We start from the raw sequence: 22,228 nt of genomic DNA, 5'->3' as shown, positions 1-22,228 counted from the left end.
AAGGCAAATTAATACTTTCTAGAATTGGGTCAAATTCAAATGCCAAATTTGGAATGCACAGCAGAGAAGGATTTGTAGCAGTTTCTTTTCCTCATCACCCCCCAACTGTGTGGCTAGGTTCAGATGTCCAGCGAGGTTTGGGGGAGGTTAAAAATAGCCACCCAACCTAACTTATTTTTCCTAGGTGCAGACTTTACACTTAGATCCCTAGTTAGGTTGATCTTAGTGCACCTGAACAGAAGTTCAGGAGGTTAGATCAGTCTAAAAATGTCTGACATGACCTAATTTAAGCCTTTGTTGGATGTAGTTTAACTTAGATTGAACTCACTAGGCCCCCATCTAACTGAACTTCTGTACAGTTCCCAGGCCAGCAAGTTCCTATGCAGAGTATGCACCAACTGTAGCATCTTTTCTCTTGTCACTAAAAGGAAACTTGTTACCGTTGGAGAGGTGAAAAGGGAACTTTGTTTTGTTTTTAGGTTTAGCTTTTTTTATGTCTCTTAATATACTAATCCAGAATGCTGGCATATTTTTTCTTTAAAGAGAAGTTAGCATTTAAAGAAATTATTTTAAACGTTATGAACATATACTGTACCAGGAATAGCAATGACTTTACCAACCCACAGAAGATGAAAGCCTCTCTTTAGATCTGCTGTGGTGCTGATTAAGCAGCAGGAGGGAGAATATTATCTGTAATGCTCCTCACTTTCATCATCACCTACTCAACAACAATTTCTTTTATTTTTATCTTATGGATTGGTCTAGAACAGGGGTTTTCAACTTTTGGTCCTGGGGGTCTGCAGGCTATGTCTAAGGGGTCTGTGAAAGATGACTATGATCAATCAAAAGTATGTGAATACCCACACTTACAATTCAAAGGGATCTACACTTCCATTCAAACTTTCCAAAAGGGGACTATACTTGCATTCAAATTTGTTTAGGGGTCCACAAATGAAAAAAGGTTGAAAACCACTGGCCTAGAGAGACCAAAGGAGAGCATGGAATTGAGAATGAATGGATATTTGGAGGCAGAGATTTTTGAGGGCAATATTTTTTATTAGATCCAGTGGATGTTTGGGATACAGGTAGACAAGCTTTTTAATGCAAGGCATTCTTCATTAGGTCTAAGGAAAGAAAAAGACACAGTGATGGGTGTGTGGAGAGATTTGCAAGTCTAGAAAAAAGCCTGCAGACAGCTCCATTATATTGGATCCTGCTGGTGGGTTTTTCCACTCTAAGTCATGACCTGCTTCACTCCTTGAGAGCAGAGTATAATTTAAAAAGCAAAGCACATTTTATCACAAATTACTCATTGCCTGCCAGAAAGTTGTATTGTATCTAATTACATTTAATTTGTTTTAATGCTACATGCTGAAACACATCTTGCTAGTATGAATTACTATGTTTTGCATAGTTTAAAATGATGTAGCAGATGAAGCTGCACATGGTTTGTCACAGTAAGAGGTGTCCTAGGACAATATCAAAAACATTTTTTTAAGATAAAATAAACCATCCACAGAATGAGCAAGAGTAGCTTTGATTTTTCCGAGAAAATGTTAATATTTCTCTATGGCAACTTGCTCTTGCTTTATTTCTGTTTGGGGAATTAACAGATAAACTGTCAACCATGATTAATAGACAGCTATTAACTAGCTTCCTGCTAGTTATGGCTTTGCTTAAGTGGAGCTCTCTCTAGAAACCTCCAACAGCTGCCATGCTCCCAGACAGCTTTAGAGTTGTAGCAACAATCATATCAGCAGCATAAATAGACCATCAGCATTTTCATCACTACATTTTCATCTAGACTTGCTCAGAGCTGCCACTTCTGTTGCCAGTGCTGTATCTCCAATGGGGCAGATACAGAAATTCAGTGCCAGATTTAGGCTTAAGCTACAGTTTAGGGCTTTACAATACGAAGGGCCTCTAAATATGAAAAAAATAAACTGGACATTTTTGTTCTAGTATGACCAAATATACATGGGTATGGCTGCACAGTTATTTTTCATATTGATTTCATAAATGTGTGCAGAAAGAACAATAATTCATTTTAAAATGTCATGAAAATCCATTTTTGTGGATTTCATGGATTATTTTTATTGTATAGGGCCTCTTAAACTAGACACAGTTTAAGGCCTCAGCATGTCATAATCTGGCACTGTGGAAATTTACAAACCTGTGGGTTATAAGAAAGATGTCCAATCCCTAATTCAGTTGATCATAAAGTTTTAGGTTATGCCTTGTGATCTCACAATTCTTCTTGTCAGGCATCTCCAGATGCAGATTTTTCTTGGTAATAAAACCAAAAAAACAATTCCTATTTGTTTGTAAAAGGAATACAACTACCTTTCATTATTTTTATTTAAGGAAGATTGATGTTTAAAATTATATAAATTTATTTTCAAATGAGGTAGAAACATCAGGCAGCTACTAAGTTACTAATTTTGCCCCTGGTTTTCCTAAATTAGTGGATCCCTGAGCTAAGGTAAGATGCAGGGGTATTGTAGTAAGAAATAGCTTGTAATCTTATTATTAAGTAATTCAAGACAGAAAGGCTAAAAAAGACAGCTTTATTTTTAAATATTATAAAAACAATTGCAACATTTTGTTAGGAGGCTGAATGTATTCATATTGAAAATTAAGTTTTGTGAGCTTTAAAAAAATATTAATAATGACCAATTTAATTTATTTTAGGTAGTATAAAAGGGTTTATTACTTTAGTGTTGAATAATTTAGCTGATGTTGTAACCATACTAGCCAATTGCCTGCCAAGAATGATGAGGGGGCTGGGGTGGAGTGATGTCACCTAACACCCCATGCTGTCTCTGTTCTGCCTCTTCCAGGGAGCGGGGTGGGGAGCTGGCCTCGGCTCCCCCACCCTCTGTCCAGTCCTCGACATGGCTTTGGAATCATGGCGGTGTTCCCCGTGCTTTGAGCGCTCTGATTGGTTGTTTTCATCAGCCGATAAGAGCGCAAATAAAGCATTACAAGACAGACAGATAGACAGACTTAGGCTTTCATAATATTAGAATAATAAACAGTTTCAGGTACAGGTTTCTGAAGAATTATATGTTAGAGTGCTATCGGCTCAGAAATGTAAGACAGCAGAAGCCAGATTCTTTCCAGGGTTAGGTTCCTTATGCCCCTACAATGATGAGGGCTTGCAAACTAGTGAAGGGCACGTGTAGCCACAATCAACAGCAGCATGGGACTGCTGAGTTGCTTCAGCATTTTGCTGTAGCTTTTTATTTCAAGAGGTGCAGTTCTTTAGTCAGCTGCATGGGACCACTGCTCTGCTTCAGCTGACTGAAAAAGTGGTAACCTTTTAAAGTAAAAGTTGCAGCGATCAGCTAAGAAGTTCATCCTTAATTCAGCAACCTACCATGAATGAAGTGAGTTGCAAACCAGCTTGGTATGAAAAATCTGCGTTCTATTTCATGTTGAAGTTTTTTGTCCAGATTTCCTGCCTCCACAAAATAAATTCACTTTTGAGATTTCGTTTCATTTTTTTCTCCAGTTTCAAGAATATTAACTATATCAACATAATCTCTGGGATGCAAAGGGAAGGAAAAAGCTACTTCTATTTTTCCATCTTTTTGCATGCCAGTTAAGGTCCTGACTCATCTCTACCTGAGATAACTACACCAAAGGGATTGTGGAGAAGATTGGTATACGGGCCCAAAGCAAACTTTGAAATGGACAAAGCAGTGGGTCAGCCTTCATATGCCTGCTTATTGGAGGCATAACTTTAAATTTTGGTGCTCAGGGTAGAGCAGGGGCAGAGCCTTTATCTCCTTGTTAAGGAGCATGAGCTACTGTCTCAGTGCAGCTTCCCCCAACACAGGCTGTGGCAGTGCCTCAGGCTCCTTGATGGCTGCCAGTTTGATGCCCACTCTGAATTGGCACCTGGGGTTGATTCTTGCTTACCTCTCCCAAGTTGCACTACTGCTGCTTGTTGCATAATGCCTTCTGAAATATCTTCTTGTTGTGTCTCCAGTGCCCAAGGGGATTCATTACAATCCAGTGTTTGGGAAACAAACACACAAGAGACCTGCTAATTCAAAGGCATCAAGGTCAATTAAAAATAAGGGGGTTTAGCAAGGAAAATGGTGTGTTTTAAAACTATTATAATGTTTTCATTTTTAAATATCATGTGTAATATGTTGTGTCAGGTTGAAAAGAAAAACATTTCTAATTTCTGATCTCAAAATTTCCTTAGACCAAATAATATATATTTAAAATAATGCTAAATGATACTTGCACAAGAAGTTCCATTGACTTTGTGCTGCTACTCAGTGAAAGGGTTTCAGAATCATCACCAGTAGAAAAACTTTTGCTAATGTCTTAGAGGAACAGAAATGGTGTCAACCTCTGATGGCCTGGTGTTCTGTTTCCATGCCCATTCAGTGAGCATATGCATCTGTTCACTTGGGACTCGATTGAAACTGACAGGTCAGATGATGTGCTGGCAATTTAGACATCAGAGGCTCCATGTCGCATTTCCTGGGCCCTGAACAGTCAACTCCTTGTTTCTTGTTAAAAGATAGCAATTTATGCAGTGCCTGGCAGAAGATTAAAAGAGACTTTGCATAGCTTCTGTAGACCAGTTAACAGTCACAAGAGACACCATTTGCTATCTGTTTCAATTCTCACTACGGCAGACAAGATGTTTGTCTTATTCCTCCCACGGGAGTCACATTGCTGGACATGAAAGAAAATGGACAACTACTATTGTGTCGGCTCATGCTTCCTTATTCCAAATCGGATTTGGAGAGTAATCAGGCAGATAGGCAGGATTTGGATTTATCCAACTTCAGTCAGAATGAATGGGCAATGGTGTGCTTATAGGTCTTTTATACAAAAAAAGGAAGACTGTAAGAATTATGAATGTTACAGTACTATTTACTATTAGAAGGTGAGCTGTTTTGGTGAAGGTATGAAATTAATCTTGGGACACATTTTTCTACCATGCAGTAGAATCCTGAGTATTTGAATGATTTGAACTGTTTCTAATATCACTGGAAAATGTGGGGATGTATATACAAGGGAGTCACACCAGACATATGCTTGAAGGAATGTTAAGAATAAAACAGGGTTTGGATAATCAATATTTTACCTCCTAGGCTGAATTAGAGGTCCTAACCTGTCACAGTCCATCCTGCACCCAATGATGTCATTCGTAAGGCTGCCAATGACACTCTGAAACACCTTAAAGGTGTGAGCTATTGAGGCTAGAAATTGATTCTTATGTATCCAATGGCTTGGCAAATTGCAGGAGTTTTAGTTATAACCTGTTTTTCTTTGTGTTTTTGAGGAGGCTAATATTTATCTGAGCCAGTTTGTTTGAATCAGTAATTGCCTACATCAAAATTATTTAGTAAATAAAGTACTGAGATTAGGTTCAGAATGACTTACCACATACTTTCATAATGGTTTAAAATTTCTCAAGCTGAAAGAGAGACAAGGTTCTTAGCGTGAATCTGACATCTTTTATTAGACCAACTTAAATAATTGGAAAACAACTATTAAGCAAGCTTTCGGGTTCAAAAACCCTTTGTCGGGCTAAGGAAGTTTCAGCAGTTCCCTAAATGAGGAAATACCAGGTTTCGTTGAATCAATCCTAAAACCGCTCATCACCCACAGAGCAAGTTTCGTACAAGACGCTACAGACTTTTTACAGAAACTTAAAAACATAGACCACCTTCCCAGCAATACCTTCTTAGCCACCATGGACGTTACCAGCCTATATACCAACATCCCACACCAGGCCAGCATCCAAGTCTGCCTTACATATCTACAGGAACAAGATTACAACTCAGAATACAGACCCAAAGATATTACTGACCTTATACACTTCATCCTCACACACAACAATTTCACTTTTAATAATCAACACTTCCTCCAGACGATGGGAACAGCTATGGGCACCAAAATGGCCCCACAGTATGCCAACCTTTTTATGAGCCACCTGGAACAAGACTTCCTCAAGAACTGCATCATCAAACCCTTGTTATACTTAAGATATATCGATGACATCTTCATCATTGGGACTGAAAACCTACAATCTCTGAGTTCCATCAGAAATTCAGCAATCTCCATGCCTCCATCCAACTTTCTCTAGAATACTCCAGCACCAAAATCTCTTTTTTTAGACATGATGATCAGTATCCAGAATGATAAAATACAGACCAGGTTATACAAGAAACCCACAGACCAACATACATATCTGCACAGAACCAGCAATCACCCTAGACACACCCAAAAAAGCTGTGATACGCTGCCAAGCCCTCAGATACCACTGAATTTGCACTGAAGAGAACACCCGGGATTGCCGCCTCACCAATCTTAAAAAGGCTTTTACCCAACAAGGACACTCTTCCAGAGTGTGAGATTGCACGTTTGAAAGAGCCACCCAGATACCACAGGAAAAACTGCTGCAGTACAGAAGAAACCCCGCCACAAATTGCACATGGCTGGTTATAACATATCACCCCTCCCTTGAACCTATATGGAAAATTCTCAAACAATTGCAACCCATAGTAGAAAGAGATCCTACTCTTAAAAATATCTTCCCAGAGCCACCCATCCTAGCCTTCAAACAAGCACTGAATCTCGCTAACCTCATCACCAGAAGCAAACTTCCTCAAGCCCAGAACACACCAAATGGACCAGACCATGCCATGACAAGAAATGCAAAACCTGCCAACACATCTGCACCACCCCCACAATTACTACATCCCACAACAGAGCCATCAGCATTCCTGGATCTTACAGCTGCAGCTCCAGAAATGTAATATATCTCATCCAATGCACCAAATGCCCTGACGGAGAATACGTAGGAGAGACCAAACGACAATTGTGCACCAGAATGAATGCACACTGGCAGTCTATTAAAGACAGGAATACCCAGTTACCTGTGGGGGCACATTTCTCACAAGAAAACCACTCTCTCTCCAGTGTCTCAGTCCTCATCCTCAAAGGAAACTTACAAAACACTTCCCAGAGATGAGCCTTTGAACTCCACATCGACCTCCTGGATACTAAAAATCATGGACTAAATATAGACATTGGATTTATGACACATTTATAACCTGTCTGACATCTGACTCCCTAGGTATCTCTCCACTATTCATCCCCCTTCTCTCTCTCTTTCCCCCCCCCCCCCCCCGGCAGCAGCCTGTCTCTCACCCTTTGACTCCTCAATCTACATTTTCACTGACTACCTGTGTTGCATACAGACCAGGCCAGCCTCTGGCTTCTTTACTTTTCATTCCATCTAGGAAGAGCACACACCAACTGCTGAAACTTCCTTAGCCTGACAAAGGGTTTTTGAACCCGAAAGCTTGCTTAATAATTGTTTTCCAACTATTTAAGTTGGTCTAATAAAAGATATCAGAGTCACGCAAAGAACCTTGTCTGCCTATGCCCTTAGACCAACATGGCTACAACCTACACCTCAAGTTGAAGAACAATTGAGATATCATGGTGTTTATAATATGAAATTCTTATAACAGAAAGAAATTCTTATAACTTCTTACAGTTTGAAATTCTTATGTTCCCTTGATATATATTTTCTTTTTCTCTTGCTACTCAAACAATATTGAATTGTATCAACCTACAGGGCAAATGTCCAAGGTCTTCCTAGCTTCCAGGCCTAGTAGAGAAGCTATAATGATAGACTTACTCAACTGTCTGTTTGGTAGAAAAATATACAATGTGTATATAGCTGCATAGTATACACGAAAGTATGATCATATATTTTGATGTGTAACAGGGGTTTTATTGGCGTAGGTTTAGGACACATTTAGATAATTATCCTTAAACAAGTGCCAAGAAAATCTAGATTACAACACATTTTTACTCCATATTTGTTTGCTGTATATTTTAAAGGAGAAAAATGTTTTTGAAATCTGTCAGAAAAGATTTTAATTGATACTGGTGTTCACATTCCTTTTCCTTAAATACCCAGGGTCCTTAGTATCCTGAGATCAAATGCAGAGTACTCAAAACCAGAAAATTATAACTAATTTATTTTGAGAAAAATCTAAAATTTACTTTAAAATATATTTTGATAAATCCAAAAGATATGGTACTTAATAGGTTATTAGATCAGAATTTAATGACCAATGTTTTATTTAAAAGAAGTTTCTCAGATTTTTTTCATCCATTTTTAGTCTTCCTCATTTGTGAGAGTCTTAAACCTTTCCCTAGCCAAAGACTCGCCGTAGATCACGGCTGGTTGGAAAGAAGGATTATTTCTCCAGCAGGATGGTGAAAGGAAAAATTAGGCACGTGGATGTATTTAAGGGTTTTAAATGTTAGAAAAAGTCCCAAGAGAGAAGGTGCTATTAATAGTCAGCAACGTGATCGAAGGTGAAAGGTAAATGCAAATTCCTACACAGCTGTACAATTTATCATATGGATTTCACCACTGCATATGTAATAGAAACATATATGCAATCTGATCTGTCATCTTTATTGGTTATCTACAAAGTATGAGCAGAATTTTTTACTGTAAAGCTGACATATAGTTTAATAAAACTGTAATGTGAAATGAATGCCATGCACTGGAGAAGCCTGTCTTTTGAAATTAATGAATTCATTTTAGCAAAGATTAAAATGTAGGATCTATTTGTAGTCTGCATTTCCCTGAGACAGAATTCAGCTTTTTCCCTCCCATTGCAGAAAATAAGTCATAGTAATACATGTAGTGCATGGGATATAAGCAGTATAGATTCCTTTCTGTAAAGCAAATGACAGGCGAATGCAAAATGAATAATGTTTTTTTGAATTACTTTCTCTGTCTTTCATTTCTAAAAGAATAAATGTTTCAGCCTAACACTGTTAACTAATTGCACTTTTTCTTTTCTCTTGCAGGTTGTCTTAGTCTTCGCTCTTAGTATTGGTGCTCTTGTAATATACTTCATAGATTCGTCAAAGTGAGTATTCTAATAAATTTTCTTTCCTCTCCTTTCCTACAGCAATTATGCTTCTTTAAATTGCTCCATTCATCTACTTCAAGTCAATGCTTTATTTCATCTTCTGAGTGTGAAGAACTTTATAATAATGTATGGTCTTTCAAGCTAGTTTCAGGGATGAAGAAATGATTTATTTTTTTTGTTAACTGTGTGGTTTTGATCACATTTGGAGATGTAGAAAGAGTAGAAAGAGAAATGATTTCTGTGGGTTTAGATTATGTATCCTGTGGGGGAATTTTAATCTTCCAGTTCCATTGTGATTTTCAGAATTCCTCAAGTTTATCATTTGAATGTATGGAATGTAGGAGATGTGAGTCAAGAGGTCACAGACCATGCAGGAAAATAAATGAGTATGTAGCCAAACTTCCAGGAACACCTCTGAAACCTCATCAAAAGGCTATATGTAAAACAAACCATAATAATTATACCTAGCCCTGTGATCCATTTCCATGTTCCGAGTCTGATGGGCTTGTTTTCTATCATGTGAAGTAAGCTTGTTAGAGATTGAACAGCTCAACATTATTTGGGAATGAACAAGTTGTGATCAAGTGATGTTTGCTTCATGATATTTTGTGATATGAATCGGGGTAGCTAGATTTTGTTATCATGATGTGTTGCCTGACACAGTGATGCAAATGCTATGTCACACAATACTGTAACTAGTTATAGTCTCATTTTGGTTCATTAGGTACTCATATAGATGCTTTTCTTACTGTACATAAGCATGGTGCTGATACATAACTTTTGTATAGATCACAAACATAGCCCTGGTAAGAAGATTTTTAATAGTACTGAGCTCACCTCTGGAGAAAGGAAATGTCAGCGGATTAGTGGTATATTATGCTCTAGGACTGTACAAATAAAACACTTAAAAATATCTTTGGACTTGTCTTCATTGCAACAGTGAGCTCAAGGTATTCCAAATGCATGAGCACCCCAGCTTGAGTAAGAGACAATGCAAAACAGTCCTTGAGGGTCTAGGAGGGTCTGTCATTTCACACAGTCATAGCTAATGCTGGACTGGCAGCTGGTATTCCTACAAAAGTGTTCTTTGTAGGTTAACAATTTTTTTTTTCATAATTTTTGTTCATCTAGGTCTACACTTTGCTGGTCTATTAGTGCTTGGAAAGAAGAATAATATAAGAAGTTGTTTCTGAAAGTTTTAATTAAGGATCACATTTAAGATTGCATAACTCCATGTCAAACATGATAGAAAACCGCCAATGATCAAAGTAGAATCAGAAGTCTTCCCAAGATTATGAGATCCACTGTGCTTAAGGAATGACAGATTGTGTAGCCAGGGACACAAAAAGGAGTGATATACTAGAATCTCATGCAGTCACCTTCAGTTTCCCATTCCAAATGGTATGCCAGGTATTCATTTACAGCTAGGTTAACTGGGAACTGCTTTGGGGTCTAGAGTTAAGTTTTTCTGAATCTGTAGGTATGTGTTTTAACTATGAACCAAGTCAGCTATAGAAAATATTAGGTGTGCCACAACAGTGCATAAAATTGCAACCCCCTTGTCAGGACATGATACTCTGTCATTCCTCAGCCATGTTTCTTTGCAAAATAAAATCTGGGGACATAAGAAAACCCCTTTACTTCCTTTTCTCACCTGTCCTGGTGATGACAGGTACAATTTATGGTTGCTTGTATTGGGTTTGTAACCTGACAGTAGCTTCAGTCTGCTGCCTTCAGAATTCCTGCTTTTCTGCACACCAAGGTGATGTAGAATGTGGAATGCACAATATTACAAACGCAGTTGACCAAACTGATGTCCTAGCATTTTTGGAGGAATTGTCATCTTGATTTCAGCTTGCCAAATGCACATTTCTGCACCTGTAAATGTATAATTAAATCTGCATGTGCCAGGAGTTCTGAAATTATGGCACTGTTTCCTGAGGCATAACAGCAGCTCCCCCAGAATAACAGGTCACATCTTCATGAGGGAATAACATCCCTGCTTGCCCCAATAGGTAGCGCCCACTCTCTTCAGTACCTGTTCTGAAATTCTGCATTCATATTTATGAACTTGTCTTTGTGGTCCTCAAACCCTGTAGAGACATGATTCATAAGACCAGGGTGGTGAACACTCCTGTATTATTGAGTCCCCTTGTAAGTAACCATGTCATATATTCCTCTTCATAATGATTGAGGTCCATTTAAAACTAGTTAGGGTTTTGCTCTCACTAGTTTTGCTCTCACTGTTCTTAAAGGGAAGCCATCCTTTCCAAAACCTCCTTTCTTTGGTTAGAAACCTTCAGATTCCAGTCTAAATGTGTTCACGGGCAGTTTAAACCCATTTGTTCTTGCATGAACATTGTTCTTTAGCTAAATAGTGCTTTTCCCTCTCTGGAGTTTACCCATCTCCACTACTCACATCCCCTTTAGGCTTGGCTTTGGTAGGTTAAACAAAACAAAGTCTTTTAATCTCCTCTTAAAGGATATAATCTCACTTTCTTGGTCATACTTCTCTGTACCTGTTTTACTTTGAATTAATTTTTCCTGTATCAAAACTCTGTTCCAGGATGGAATTGTATCCAGACCTTGTCTTTAATAGTTTTCTTATGTCTACCTGAAATACCCTGACTAAGGATACAAGATAGAATTTCTTTTTTCATGACTGCATTTTATCATGAAACCCAGGTTTTTTCCTCTTCTGTCATTTTCAACCTATTATATCAGATATTCTTCTAGTTTCTAAGTGCATGGTGGAGCACTTTGTACTATTGGATGCCATCTTGTTTCTCTTGAGTTCACTCAGACTTCTTATTCTTCCTCTGTGCTATTTCTTGTGGGTCAAGAAGTTTAGGGATAATGAAAAAACTTCCAAACGCTAAGACAAATAGTAAAGTCTCTTTAGCTGCATAAACATGAGCAGCAGTAACAGTTGACTTGTCAGCACCAAAATGGTAGACTTGTAGCAGTCTGGAATAGTCTGCAGATGGCAGTAGCAGTCTGGTTCTAAACTTGGATGGGTTCATTTATTTGTTTCTCCAGGCACTGGAGTGTTCTGGCAAGCTCCTTGCATAGTTCTGTGCAGAAGTTTTGAAGCCTCTGTTGTTCATTGTGGGTTGGCATGATGACACGATCCCACTTCTCAGTGCTGTTTGTCCTGCACCATAAACACTTGTGTAGAGCCAGACCATCACAACAAAGGACTGGTCTCTGCATGGCAAACCCCCTTCTCAGTCACATCACCTTCCACTGCTCAGAATGGCGCTTGAAATGCTCTCCACCAGGTTGCAGACCATCTACCCTTTGAAAAAAATTAGAAGCAATGGGTCATACTGGGCTGTATCTATGGCTTGGTGCTGGCAGGAATGGTTAGAACCAAGTAGCGTGCAGAATCAGAAAGGCCTCAGCACGATGTGATGTCAGAGCAAAAACACTTTTGCTTAGGACTCAGAAAAGTCTATCAAATTCTCATAAAAGACAGCAACACTGATTCTTAAAGCAGATTTACCAGATTAGTGGTGTACTAAAAGCACTGGATTGCCTCATCTGAAATCCTAGCACTAAGCTTCTGTGGCTGCTGTACAACTGGGATGTAGATCTATGACTATGGGTCATGTGAAGTTCTTCTGTGCAGATGCACAAGCATGTGCCTGTGTGCACATTAGCTAGGACACACGTATGTTTTGCACGGACTTGCCCAGAGAGACTGAATTAAGAGTTGATGATGCATGGCATTTTGAGCTGTTGCATCCACTGTTAAATTACTAGCAGAAGCATCAGTATCACTCCAGGTTTTAATCCTGTCATACCTTTTTGCACCAGTTACCTTGAATTTATAGTGCAATTTAACTTGAGCTAGAGGTTTTGGTAAAAAACCTCAGGTTCTCTCTCTGGCAGTGTAGTGAGGAAAAGCCCTTTTGATTCTTAACATTGAGACCAGATTTTTCATGAACTTGTAGCCAAATTTTCTTTATTGCTATCAAAGGAGCATGTGTTATTTTTCTGAAGACAATAGTGAAGTATCATTGAGTAGACAGAATTTTCCTGGGAGCATGCGTGGTACTTCATTATATACGTAAAAGGCATACAATTCCCTGTTGAAAGGGTCAGTAAAACAAAAATGTCATGGACAGATGAAAATCTGTTTCTGCTTGTGTTTTAAGTTCTGCTGAATTGAATTCTAATTGCAGGAACAATGTTACCTGTTCCTGGAGCTACATATCTTTTGTGAAACAATGGTGTACCCTAGCATTTTGGAGTTGTGTCTACCCAGTGATTTTTAGTCAGTTGGCTTCTGGAAGCCTTTGACTGTTATACTTCTTTTTTCCAGCAGAGAAAAACTCTGACTTAATGGGAGATTTCTTGGGAATGCTTAGGCTCTATATGGGCCACCTAGGCCATGTGTAGATGAAATGAGGGGCATGTGTGCACGACACTTTAAACCAGATTAAATGCTTTTGCACCACTTTAATGGTGTTGGTGTTTGCAAGCACCGGCAGTGTATAGTTTCGTAGTTGGTAGGGTTGGAAGGGACCTGAGCAGATCATCAAGTCCAACCCCCTGCCATGGCAGGAAAAAGTACTGGGGTCAAACGACCCCACCAAGGTGTTCATCTAGCCTCTTCTTAAAGACCCCCAGGGTAGGAGCCAACACAACTGCTCTTGGAAGTTGGTTCCAGATACTAGCCACCCTGACAGTGAAGTAGTGCCTCCTGATGCCTGGTCTGAACCTACAGCCTGCCAGCTTGTGACAGTTATTTCTAGTCACTCCTGAGAGTGCTCGGGGGAACAGGGACTCCCCCAATGCCTGCTGGTCCCCGCTGACTAGTTTGTAACAGGCCACTAGATCCCCCTCAGGCTTCTCTTGTGGAGGCTGAACAGGTTCAGGTCCCGTAGCCTCTCCTCATAGGGCCTGCCCTGCTGCCCCCTGATCACACGAGTGGTCCTCCTCTGGACCCTCTCCATGTTGTCCACATCCCTCCTGAAGTGTGGCGTCCAGAACTGGATGCAGTACTCCAAGTGTGGCCTGACCAGTGCCGCATACAGGGGGAGGATCACCTCCTTGGACCCGCTTAAGATTCATCTCTAGATACATGACAAGGTATGGTTGGCCTTCCTGACCGCATCCCCACACTGTCGGCCCATGTTCATTTTGGCATCTATAATGACTTCAAGATCCTTTTCTGCCTCTGCACTGACGAGAAGGGAGTTCCCCAGCCTGTAGGTATGGTGCTGGTTCTTCCTCCCCAGGTGCAGGCACTTTGCACTTGTCAGTGTTGAAACCCATCCTATTCTCATCCACCCACCCCTGTAACCTGTCCAGGTCTGATTGCAGCCTATTCCTCCCTTCTCTCGGGCCCGCATCCCCCTACATCTTAGTGTCATCTGCAAATTTGAACAGGGTGCTTTTCACCCCCTCGTCCAAGTCACTGATGAAGATGTTGAACAGTGACTGAGCCCTGGGGGGCCCCCCTGCCCACATCCCTCCAGGTCAAAAAGACCCGTCTACCACCACTCTCTGGGTGTAGCCCACCAGCCAGTTAGTGATTCGTTTGACTGCATAGGTGTCAACACCACAGTCCCCTAGTTTCTTAATGAGAATGGGGTGAGAGACAGTGTCAAAGGCCTTCCTAAAGTCCAGAAAGACTACGTCCACCACAATGCCTGCATCCAAGGATTTTGTGGCCTGGTCATAGAAGGCCACCAGATTGGTCTGACAGGACCTGCCTCTAATGAACCTGTGTTCGTTGCCCCGAAGCATAACCTCCCCTACTGGCCCCTCATGGATATGTGATAATTCTCTCAAAAAGCTAACCCAAGGTCGAGGTAAGACTAACCAGCCTATAGTGTATTGCACAGTAATTCGGTGGTGTAATGCTCCTTAAGTGACTTGGGGCACAGCAAACTAAAACTCCTCCAAGGAGTTTTAGTTTGGTGCCCTGCAGCTGCAGAGTGAAGCACCAGGCTCTGTGCAGCTCAGGGGCTCTGCAGAAAGCCCATGCAGGCAGCCTGGCAGAAGCCTGGGAAGGTGGGCTCCACCTAAGAAAAAAAATAAGCAGCAAGCCTGATCCCCGCCCCCCTGGAGCCTGCCTGCCTACCTGAGCTGTGCAGGGGCCTGGTGCTTCCCTCCACAACTGCGGTGCCCCCTGGGACCACCCAAGCTGGGTGCCTGAAGGCAGATGCTGCATGGCTGGGGGCTGCCACTGCCGCAGGGGGAAGCACCAGCTCCTCCCCGCTGACTCCAAGGACTGCTCCGCCTGCTGGAAGCTTGCTCTTCCCTCTCCGCCACTGGAGAGGCAGGTATAGGTAAGTTACACAGGTGTACACAACATGAGGTTTTAAAGGGCCCTAAATTGAATTGGTGTTTTTAAAAACCCACCTCTTCAATTTAGGGCCCCTGTTTCTTCTACACACACCCCTATTTTGTGGATTACTTCAGACTTATTGCCGTTTCTTGCCTAGTGAGGATAGAAAAGAAGTTTATCTGCATGTTGTCTCATCAGTAGACTTAGCTAATGTTTAACTCACAATTGTAGTCACCATCCAGTAACCTCAAGCCAATGGATTCCATTAGTGTGTTATCATTTCTTTTTATTCTTTCTATTCCTCGAGAAAATAACCTTGACTAGTTTAATTCAGACCTGGTAACTACACAATCAGTTTCCTGCAGTGAAAAAATCTGATTTGTATTACACAGTGATGTCCCATCTATTTTGCCAGTGTAGAATCAAATGGAATGAAATATACTCTTTTAATATACATTAATTGTCAAGTATGGTGTTTAGTAAAACCAGTTCTAAACTTCTGTTTCCACTATTCAAGTAATGCAAAGCACTAGCTAGCTGTGCAGTGTATTTTAAAGATGTCAGAATTCTAGTTACATGGCAATCAGAATTGGGGTTGACCATTAACTGCACAAAATTGATCTTCACTTTTTGTGTTTCACATTTCTCTGTGAATAATAATAATCAGCACCTAAAGGAGAGTGCAACTTTTAATAAGCATGCCATTAAACATGTTGAACCTGATTCTCCTTTCTCATGTATCTTTTTCCCCCTGCCTCCTTCTCTTTGACCTTTCCTGAGTCATACCTGTGTTCTAACTTTTGTTTCCAGGATGGTAAAATCATGCTAAAAAATAACTATACCATTCCAGTTCCTCTGCTTATGGCTTTTCTTTATTAACATGATACAGATATTCAAATCAGTATGAAAGCAAACCAAAAGAGTCTTTCTACCCTTCAGGGCCCTCTGTCCATTCTCCAAACTATTTTGCCCAGTAAAAAACCACTGCTATTCTCATTTGGTATTATTTTATTTTAGACTTCTTTATTCAGTTTATGTTGATCTAGGTTTTATAGGTTAGTGGAATCAGATCCATTACTTAATTGCCAAATGCACTCAGTGGCAACTTCCTTTTTTATTTTAATATCAGTTGGAAAACCAGAAAAGGGCTAGCTAATATTGTGACCATTCATATCTTTATAAGGAGGGCAAATAAACCTGCTGCGTTAAAATGCCAGCCGTGGCATTAGTAAGGTTGTATTGGATAAAATACAATATTGTACATTGCCTGCTGTGATGTAGGCTGTTAGGTATCCTTGCTTCCAGATTCAGATTTTTTTTGTTTGGTTTGTTTTAATTAACTATTTTTAAGAGTCCCTGTTGTCATACCAACAAGGTGAATCCTTTTTTTTTGGTTTTTTTTGGTTGGTTAGGTTTTTTGCTTTGATTTTGACATTAAAATGTAACATGTTGTTTTAAAACAGTAGTGCTCGCCCTGGCCTATGGGCCAAATCCAGCCTGCAGAGTCATGACATCCAGTCTGCCAGGCTGGATTTGGGTTAGGAAATGGCCCTCCAGTCCTCTTTCCCCCACCACACATACACACTTCTTGTAAGGAGAGGGTAGGGAGAAAAAAAATCCTGAAAGTTCTTGACAAATCTTTAAATGAAACTAAGTGTAATTTTTGTTGAGTTTTTCTTAAAAGTAAAAAAAAGAAAAATCACAGGATTAGAATGCTTGATTTTCTCTGAATTTTTTTAATGACCCACTTATACAATCAGCTCAACATCGAGGTACTCCATTGCTGTTTTGGAGTGTACCATAACTCCACTTTAACTTCCATAATGAGCTGAGAGGCAGTTTCTTGTGCTTCTAACAACATCTCAGCTCTGTGGAGCATGCATGCTATGAGCAGCTTTGGATTTGTTCGCATCAATTTTTCTTGCCCAACTTTAGGTGTAGATATAAGTAGAGTGAAATACTATTGTTGGCACTCCTTCAATATGAGGATAACAGTCTTCCAGTAAATAGGGAAATCATCAATGAGCCTGTAGAGGACTCAGGAGGTCAATTTGAGATCTGGTTCAACTGCAGATGTGGCAAATACTTCAGAGCAGAATGGATAGATCCTGGTATTGTCATGTCACAGTTTTTCTCTTTCTCCCTCTTTTCTATCCTCTTCCAAAGTGAAGTGAGTTTTCTTGAAATTATTGATGCTTTGTTCTATATCACAGTACCAGTTCACTGTTTGAGTGTCCCACATATTGATATTAATACTGCATTTCTTCAGATTGGCTTTAAAGGTATCCTTGAATCTATTATTTTGCCCACCTCTGCTAAGTCAAAAAGCCTGAGGCTGAATCAATTCAATCTTTTCAGGTTTCTGCCTAGGTTGAACCTATAAAAAAGTGAACTGATAGTCACTTTTCAAACCTGAAAGGCAGTCAAATCCCTGCAGTGACCCATACCAGGAAGCAAGGTCTGCTAAAGCATGCCTCTTAGCCTGCCAAGCACCTACAAACAGCCAGAAGATGAGCAGTTCTCCCATCCATGCCTCCTCTTCAGCTTTGAGCCAGCTGTTGAGGAGGTATGGGGGGACCCCCCCCTTACAGACCCCAGCCAGGGTCTCCCTGGCATTGGGGAAGGGGCAGAGGTGAAGCTCCCAGTGGGACATTTCTCCCTTTCTCCCCCATGCCAGGAAATAGTTCCCCTAGCCCTGCCTCCTCCTTAATCTGGGACAGCTGAGGAGGAAGTGTGGAGGGAACCCCCTACCCTGCACCAGACCCCCAGCTGGAGTTCCTTTGTGTGAGGGTAAGGGGGAAAGAGGGAAGCCCCAAGCAGGGCATTTCTCCCTCTCTTCCTCCAGAGCTGGAGCCAGGCTGATCACCCAGCCATGCCCCCTCCTTGGCTAGCTGAGGAGGGGGTTGTGTGGGGGAAACACCCCCCTCTCCAGCTCCAGACCTCTAGCTGGCTGTGCTGGGGGGCAGGGCAGGAGAGAAGCCCACAGTGGAGGCTGTTTTTCCCTCTGTCACTTCCTCCTCAGCCAACCTGCTGGCCAAGGAAAGGCAGTGGCTGGGTGATTGCCCCAGCCCTGGCTCCACTCTGGGCTTCCCTGAAGCTGGGAGCTTAGGCAGTTACCTGGCCACACCCCCTCCTTGGCTAGCAAGCCATCTAAGGAGGGAGTGAGGGGGGAAGGGACCCCCCCCAACCAGGCTGTGCCCAGCATGGGGGGAAGCCTGCAGTGGAGGCCACTTTTCCTTCCCAGTCCCTGCCAGCCAGGGAAAGAACATAGCCAGGTCATTGCTTCAGCTCCTGGCTTGGGCAGGGGAAGTAAAGCCCCCACTGTAAGTTTCCCTACAGCTGGGAGCCAGGGCAATCGTCCAGTTATGGTTCTTCTTTGCCCAGATGGTGGGCTGGCTGAGAAGGGAGTGAGAGATAAACTGGCCCCCACTACCGGTCTCCCCCCCAGTGCTGGGCAAAGTTTGGGTGGGGGTCCAGATCTGGGAGGGTGGGGGCCTCCAACCCTCTTTCCTGCACACTTCCTCCTCAGCTGGTCTGCTGACATGGGAGGGGGTATGGCTGAGTGATCACCCTAGCTCCCGGCTGTGGAGAAACCCACAGTGTGGTCTTTACTCTCTCCACCCAATCTGGGACCTGAGATCACCTAGCCATGTTTCCTCCCTGGCCGAGAGGCTCATCTGAGGAGGAAGTATGGAGGAAGGAAATGGCCCCCCTCCATCTGGCTCTGGACCCCCAGCTGGGCTGTTCCTGGTTCAGGGTGGGGAGAACGCAAAGTGGGGCTTTACTCCCCCAACCTGAGTGGGGAACTGGGAGCCAGGTTGATCACCCAGCCATGTCCCCTTCTTGGCCAGTGGGCAGGCTGAGGAGGAAGTTAGGGGGGAACAGCCACACTCCCCCTCTCCCTTCCCCTCCCCTATTCTAGATCTACATGTCTTGTTGCAGTGCAGACAGGCGTTTCCAGGAGGGATGTGCACTCTGCTGCTGCATTGGATGTTCTGATGGTCTTTTTGCCTGTTCCTCTTTTCCTCTTCTGCCCGTCAATGAACTGTTTCAAAGTGTTGAGGTCCCTCCCAAAGAGTCTTCCTCCATTTTGATCAGTCCTGAACAAGGGTCTCCCAAGCGCTAATGTCGATGTTACACCTCTTCATGTTTGCCTTCATGGTGTCTTTGAAGTATTTTATTTGCCCTCCATTGGGAGCATAGGATCTGTTCTAGGAGTCAGTTGTCAAGCATCTTTATATGGCATCAGCTTTGTTGGACGGGACCTGTCATAAACCTGAAGTCAGTGTTAGTGGTGCTTGCTTAAGCTGTAATGCTGATGTTCATTCTTCTGTCTTTCCAATTTATATGGAGGGTTTTCTGAAGACATCACTGATGGAAATGTTCCAAAGCTTTCAGGTGTTTCTGATTTGTCATCCAAGTTTTACACCCATAAAGCAGGGTAGGGATGACAATAGCCTGGTAGATGAGAAGTTTGGTTTGGGTCTTGATGTCACAGTCATCAAAGAAATGGTTTTTGAGGCATTTAAAGGCAATACTAGCAGATTTTATTCACTGTTAAATATCATTGCCTATGTATACTTTTTGGGAATGGTAGCTACCCAGGGAAAAGAAAATACTCAACATTGTCCAAGGAGTGCCCTCTAATTGTAGTAAGTAGAGTAGCAGCTGGTTGGCTTAGGGTGGGTTAGTAAAGCATCTTGGTTTTCATGAAGTTGCCAGTAAGCCCAAGCATTTCATCTGCTTCACAGATGTAATCAAGAGTGACCTGGAGCTCTTCAATTAAATGGATACATATGACTGGGGATCCAGGTTTTCTGTTTGCCATGGAAAAAACATGGAAAAATGCATATTTTTTCTTTTAAAGGAAAAAAATGCACATTTTCCCTCTTGAAAAAGAAAAACACGGGTAATGGAGAGTTTCCCCTTTCAAGCTGGCTGAGATCTAGCCTGCAAAGTGCTGCTTGGGACTGGGGGGAGTGGGACACAGTGGGTACCATATGCATGTGCATGCTCATTCATACATGTAGCAGCCAGACAGGGTGGTGGAGAGCAGCTTCCACAGCCCCCTCCAGGTAAGTCTATGGGGTTGGGCATGGGGGGATGCAAGTGATGCAGGGGGATGGGGGAACACAGGCAAAGTGGTGGAGGAACAGGGGGTGGGGAGCCTCCACTGGGCTGTGGAGGCTGCAGTCCTGTGCCCAGCTGTGGCAAGGTTGAGAGTAAGTTTTCCAGACTAAGAGTGATCCCAAAATAAAAATTGGAGTCCTCAATGATGGAGCAGGATGATGAAGGAAGTATACTCCACAATGGCTACAAAGATAGATGAAGGTGGCAGCAGAATAGAAACTTTCAGTTGTATATGTGTTCTTTCCCACTGGCTTATGATTTCCTTTCTGTGAAGTATCATGTGGTTACTGATGCTCAATGGCATCTGTACATCAAAAGTAGACATGCGTAGGCATTTTCCTTCAATAGCAAGTCCTACAGTGGTGAGCAAGCAGTGACAAGGGCACGTTCTAACGATTACCAGAAGCCCCTAGTCATGGAGATGGTGATTAGGGACCTACCTAAGTTGCAGTGAGACAACAGGTTTTTTGCAGCCTGCTCATGGCACACAGCTGATTTTGCAGGGATTTTGCAGTAGCTTTGACCCTCACTGCTGGTTGGTGGAGGGTGCCTTCATTTAGTCTACATTACTACTGTATTTTGGGGGGTTGATTTAACAGGAAATTGGGGCCAGTGCTGGATTTCCTGGTGGTTGCGGACAACACAGTTTTCCCTAGTGATGATTATATGATGCTTGTTTTGTACTTAGAACTGAGAGAGATGTGCATTTTGGCAGCTGCAATCATGACTAAGCAGGCCTAATTAATATCCAATCTGCTCACCCTGAATAGGGAGGGGGCTAGGAAAAGTGCCCTAAGCATAGTTTGTCTCATTTTCCCTGACTAGAAAACTTACAAACTGACACTGGTGCACTAGAGGCACAGGAGAGGAGAATGCTAGTGGCTACACCGTTTTTTGGGAAGGAAAAGGCAAAGACAACAGAAATATTGACAGCATTTGTTTTGCTATCAAGATCAAGACTGTTATTCAGACGCCTGAGTGTCCACTTGGGATCAGCAAGAGTCTCATAACCGTTCGTCTTTAACTAACCAACAGACAACATGCAACAGTTATTGGTGTATGCATCCCAATCCTTGATGCAGATGATGAAACAAATGAATTCTGTTCTAAACTCACCAGATCCTATCGTCTGTCCCCAAAGAAGATAAAATATTTTTTTTCTTGGCAATTTCAGTGCTAGAGTGGGCAGAGACTCTGAGCTACAGAAAGGAACGCTGGGAAAGGAAGGCGTGGGAAAAGTGAATTCAAATGGAATTCTTCTCCTGAACAAGTGTTTGGAACACGTTCTCATCATTGTTAACGCCTTAATCTACCATAGCATTAAATGGACGACATCGTGAATGCATCTCCACTCAAAACACTGATATCCAGTTATCTATGCCATAGTGCATGCCTGGAACCTTTGTGGCATATGTATCACCAGAACTATGCCCCTTGCAGACAACTGCTGGACAGATCATCATTAGATGCATTCTATCACGTCCATTCATATTACTGCAAAATGACATAACCAATAGAAGCAACCAAGGAAGAGGTTCAATACTGAGCACTTGAAAGACCCTGCTGAAAGTGATCATCTTGAGCAGTGCCTCAGGGAGAAACTCTCTGATGATCTTGACAGCACTGATCACGGGGAGACCCTCAAGAAGGCATTCATGAGGCATATGATAAATCTCTAGGCTTCTCTACAAAGAGACATAAGGACTGGTTTGATGAAAATGGTAGGGAAATTCAAGCTTTCACTGACAGAAAGAGGAGAGCCTTCAAAACTTGGCAGTATGACATCAGTTCCAAACAGAAGCAAAATATTTATCACCATGTTAAAACTGAGATCTAGACAAATAAGAGTGAAAAAATT

General features: G+C 41.9%; 1 protein-coding gene across 1 annotated transcript in view; it reads left to right on the top strand.

Annotated features, from left to right (window-relative positions):
- Nucleotides 1–22,228, top strand: part of KCNMA1 (potassium calcium-activated channel subfamily M alpha 1) — a 997,979-nt gene that overhangs the window by 432,290 nt on the left and 543,461 nt on the right. The window contains exon 3 of the mRNA XM_019555536.1: nt 8,875–8,936. Coding sequence (XP_019411081.1) covers nt 8,875–8,936 — 62 coding nt within the window. The remainder of the gene's footprint in view (nt 1–8,874; nt 8,937–22,228) is intronic.

The sequence above is a fragment of the Crocodylus porosus genome, unplaced genomic scaffold (genome assembly GCF_001723895.1).
Source record: "Crocodylus porosus isolate Cpor-Errol unplaced genomic scaffold, CroPor_comp1, whole genome shotgun sequence".
Classification (NCBI taxonomy): domain Eukaryota; kingdom Metazoa; phylum Chordata; order Crocodylia; family Crocodylidae; genus Crocodylus; species Crocodylus porosus.
This window is presented reverse-complemented; position numbering and strand designations above follow the sequence as displayed.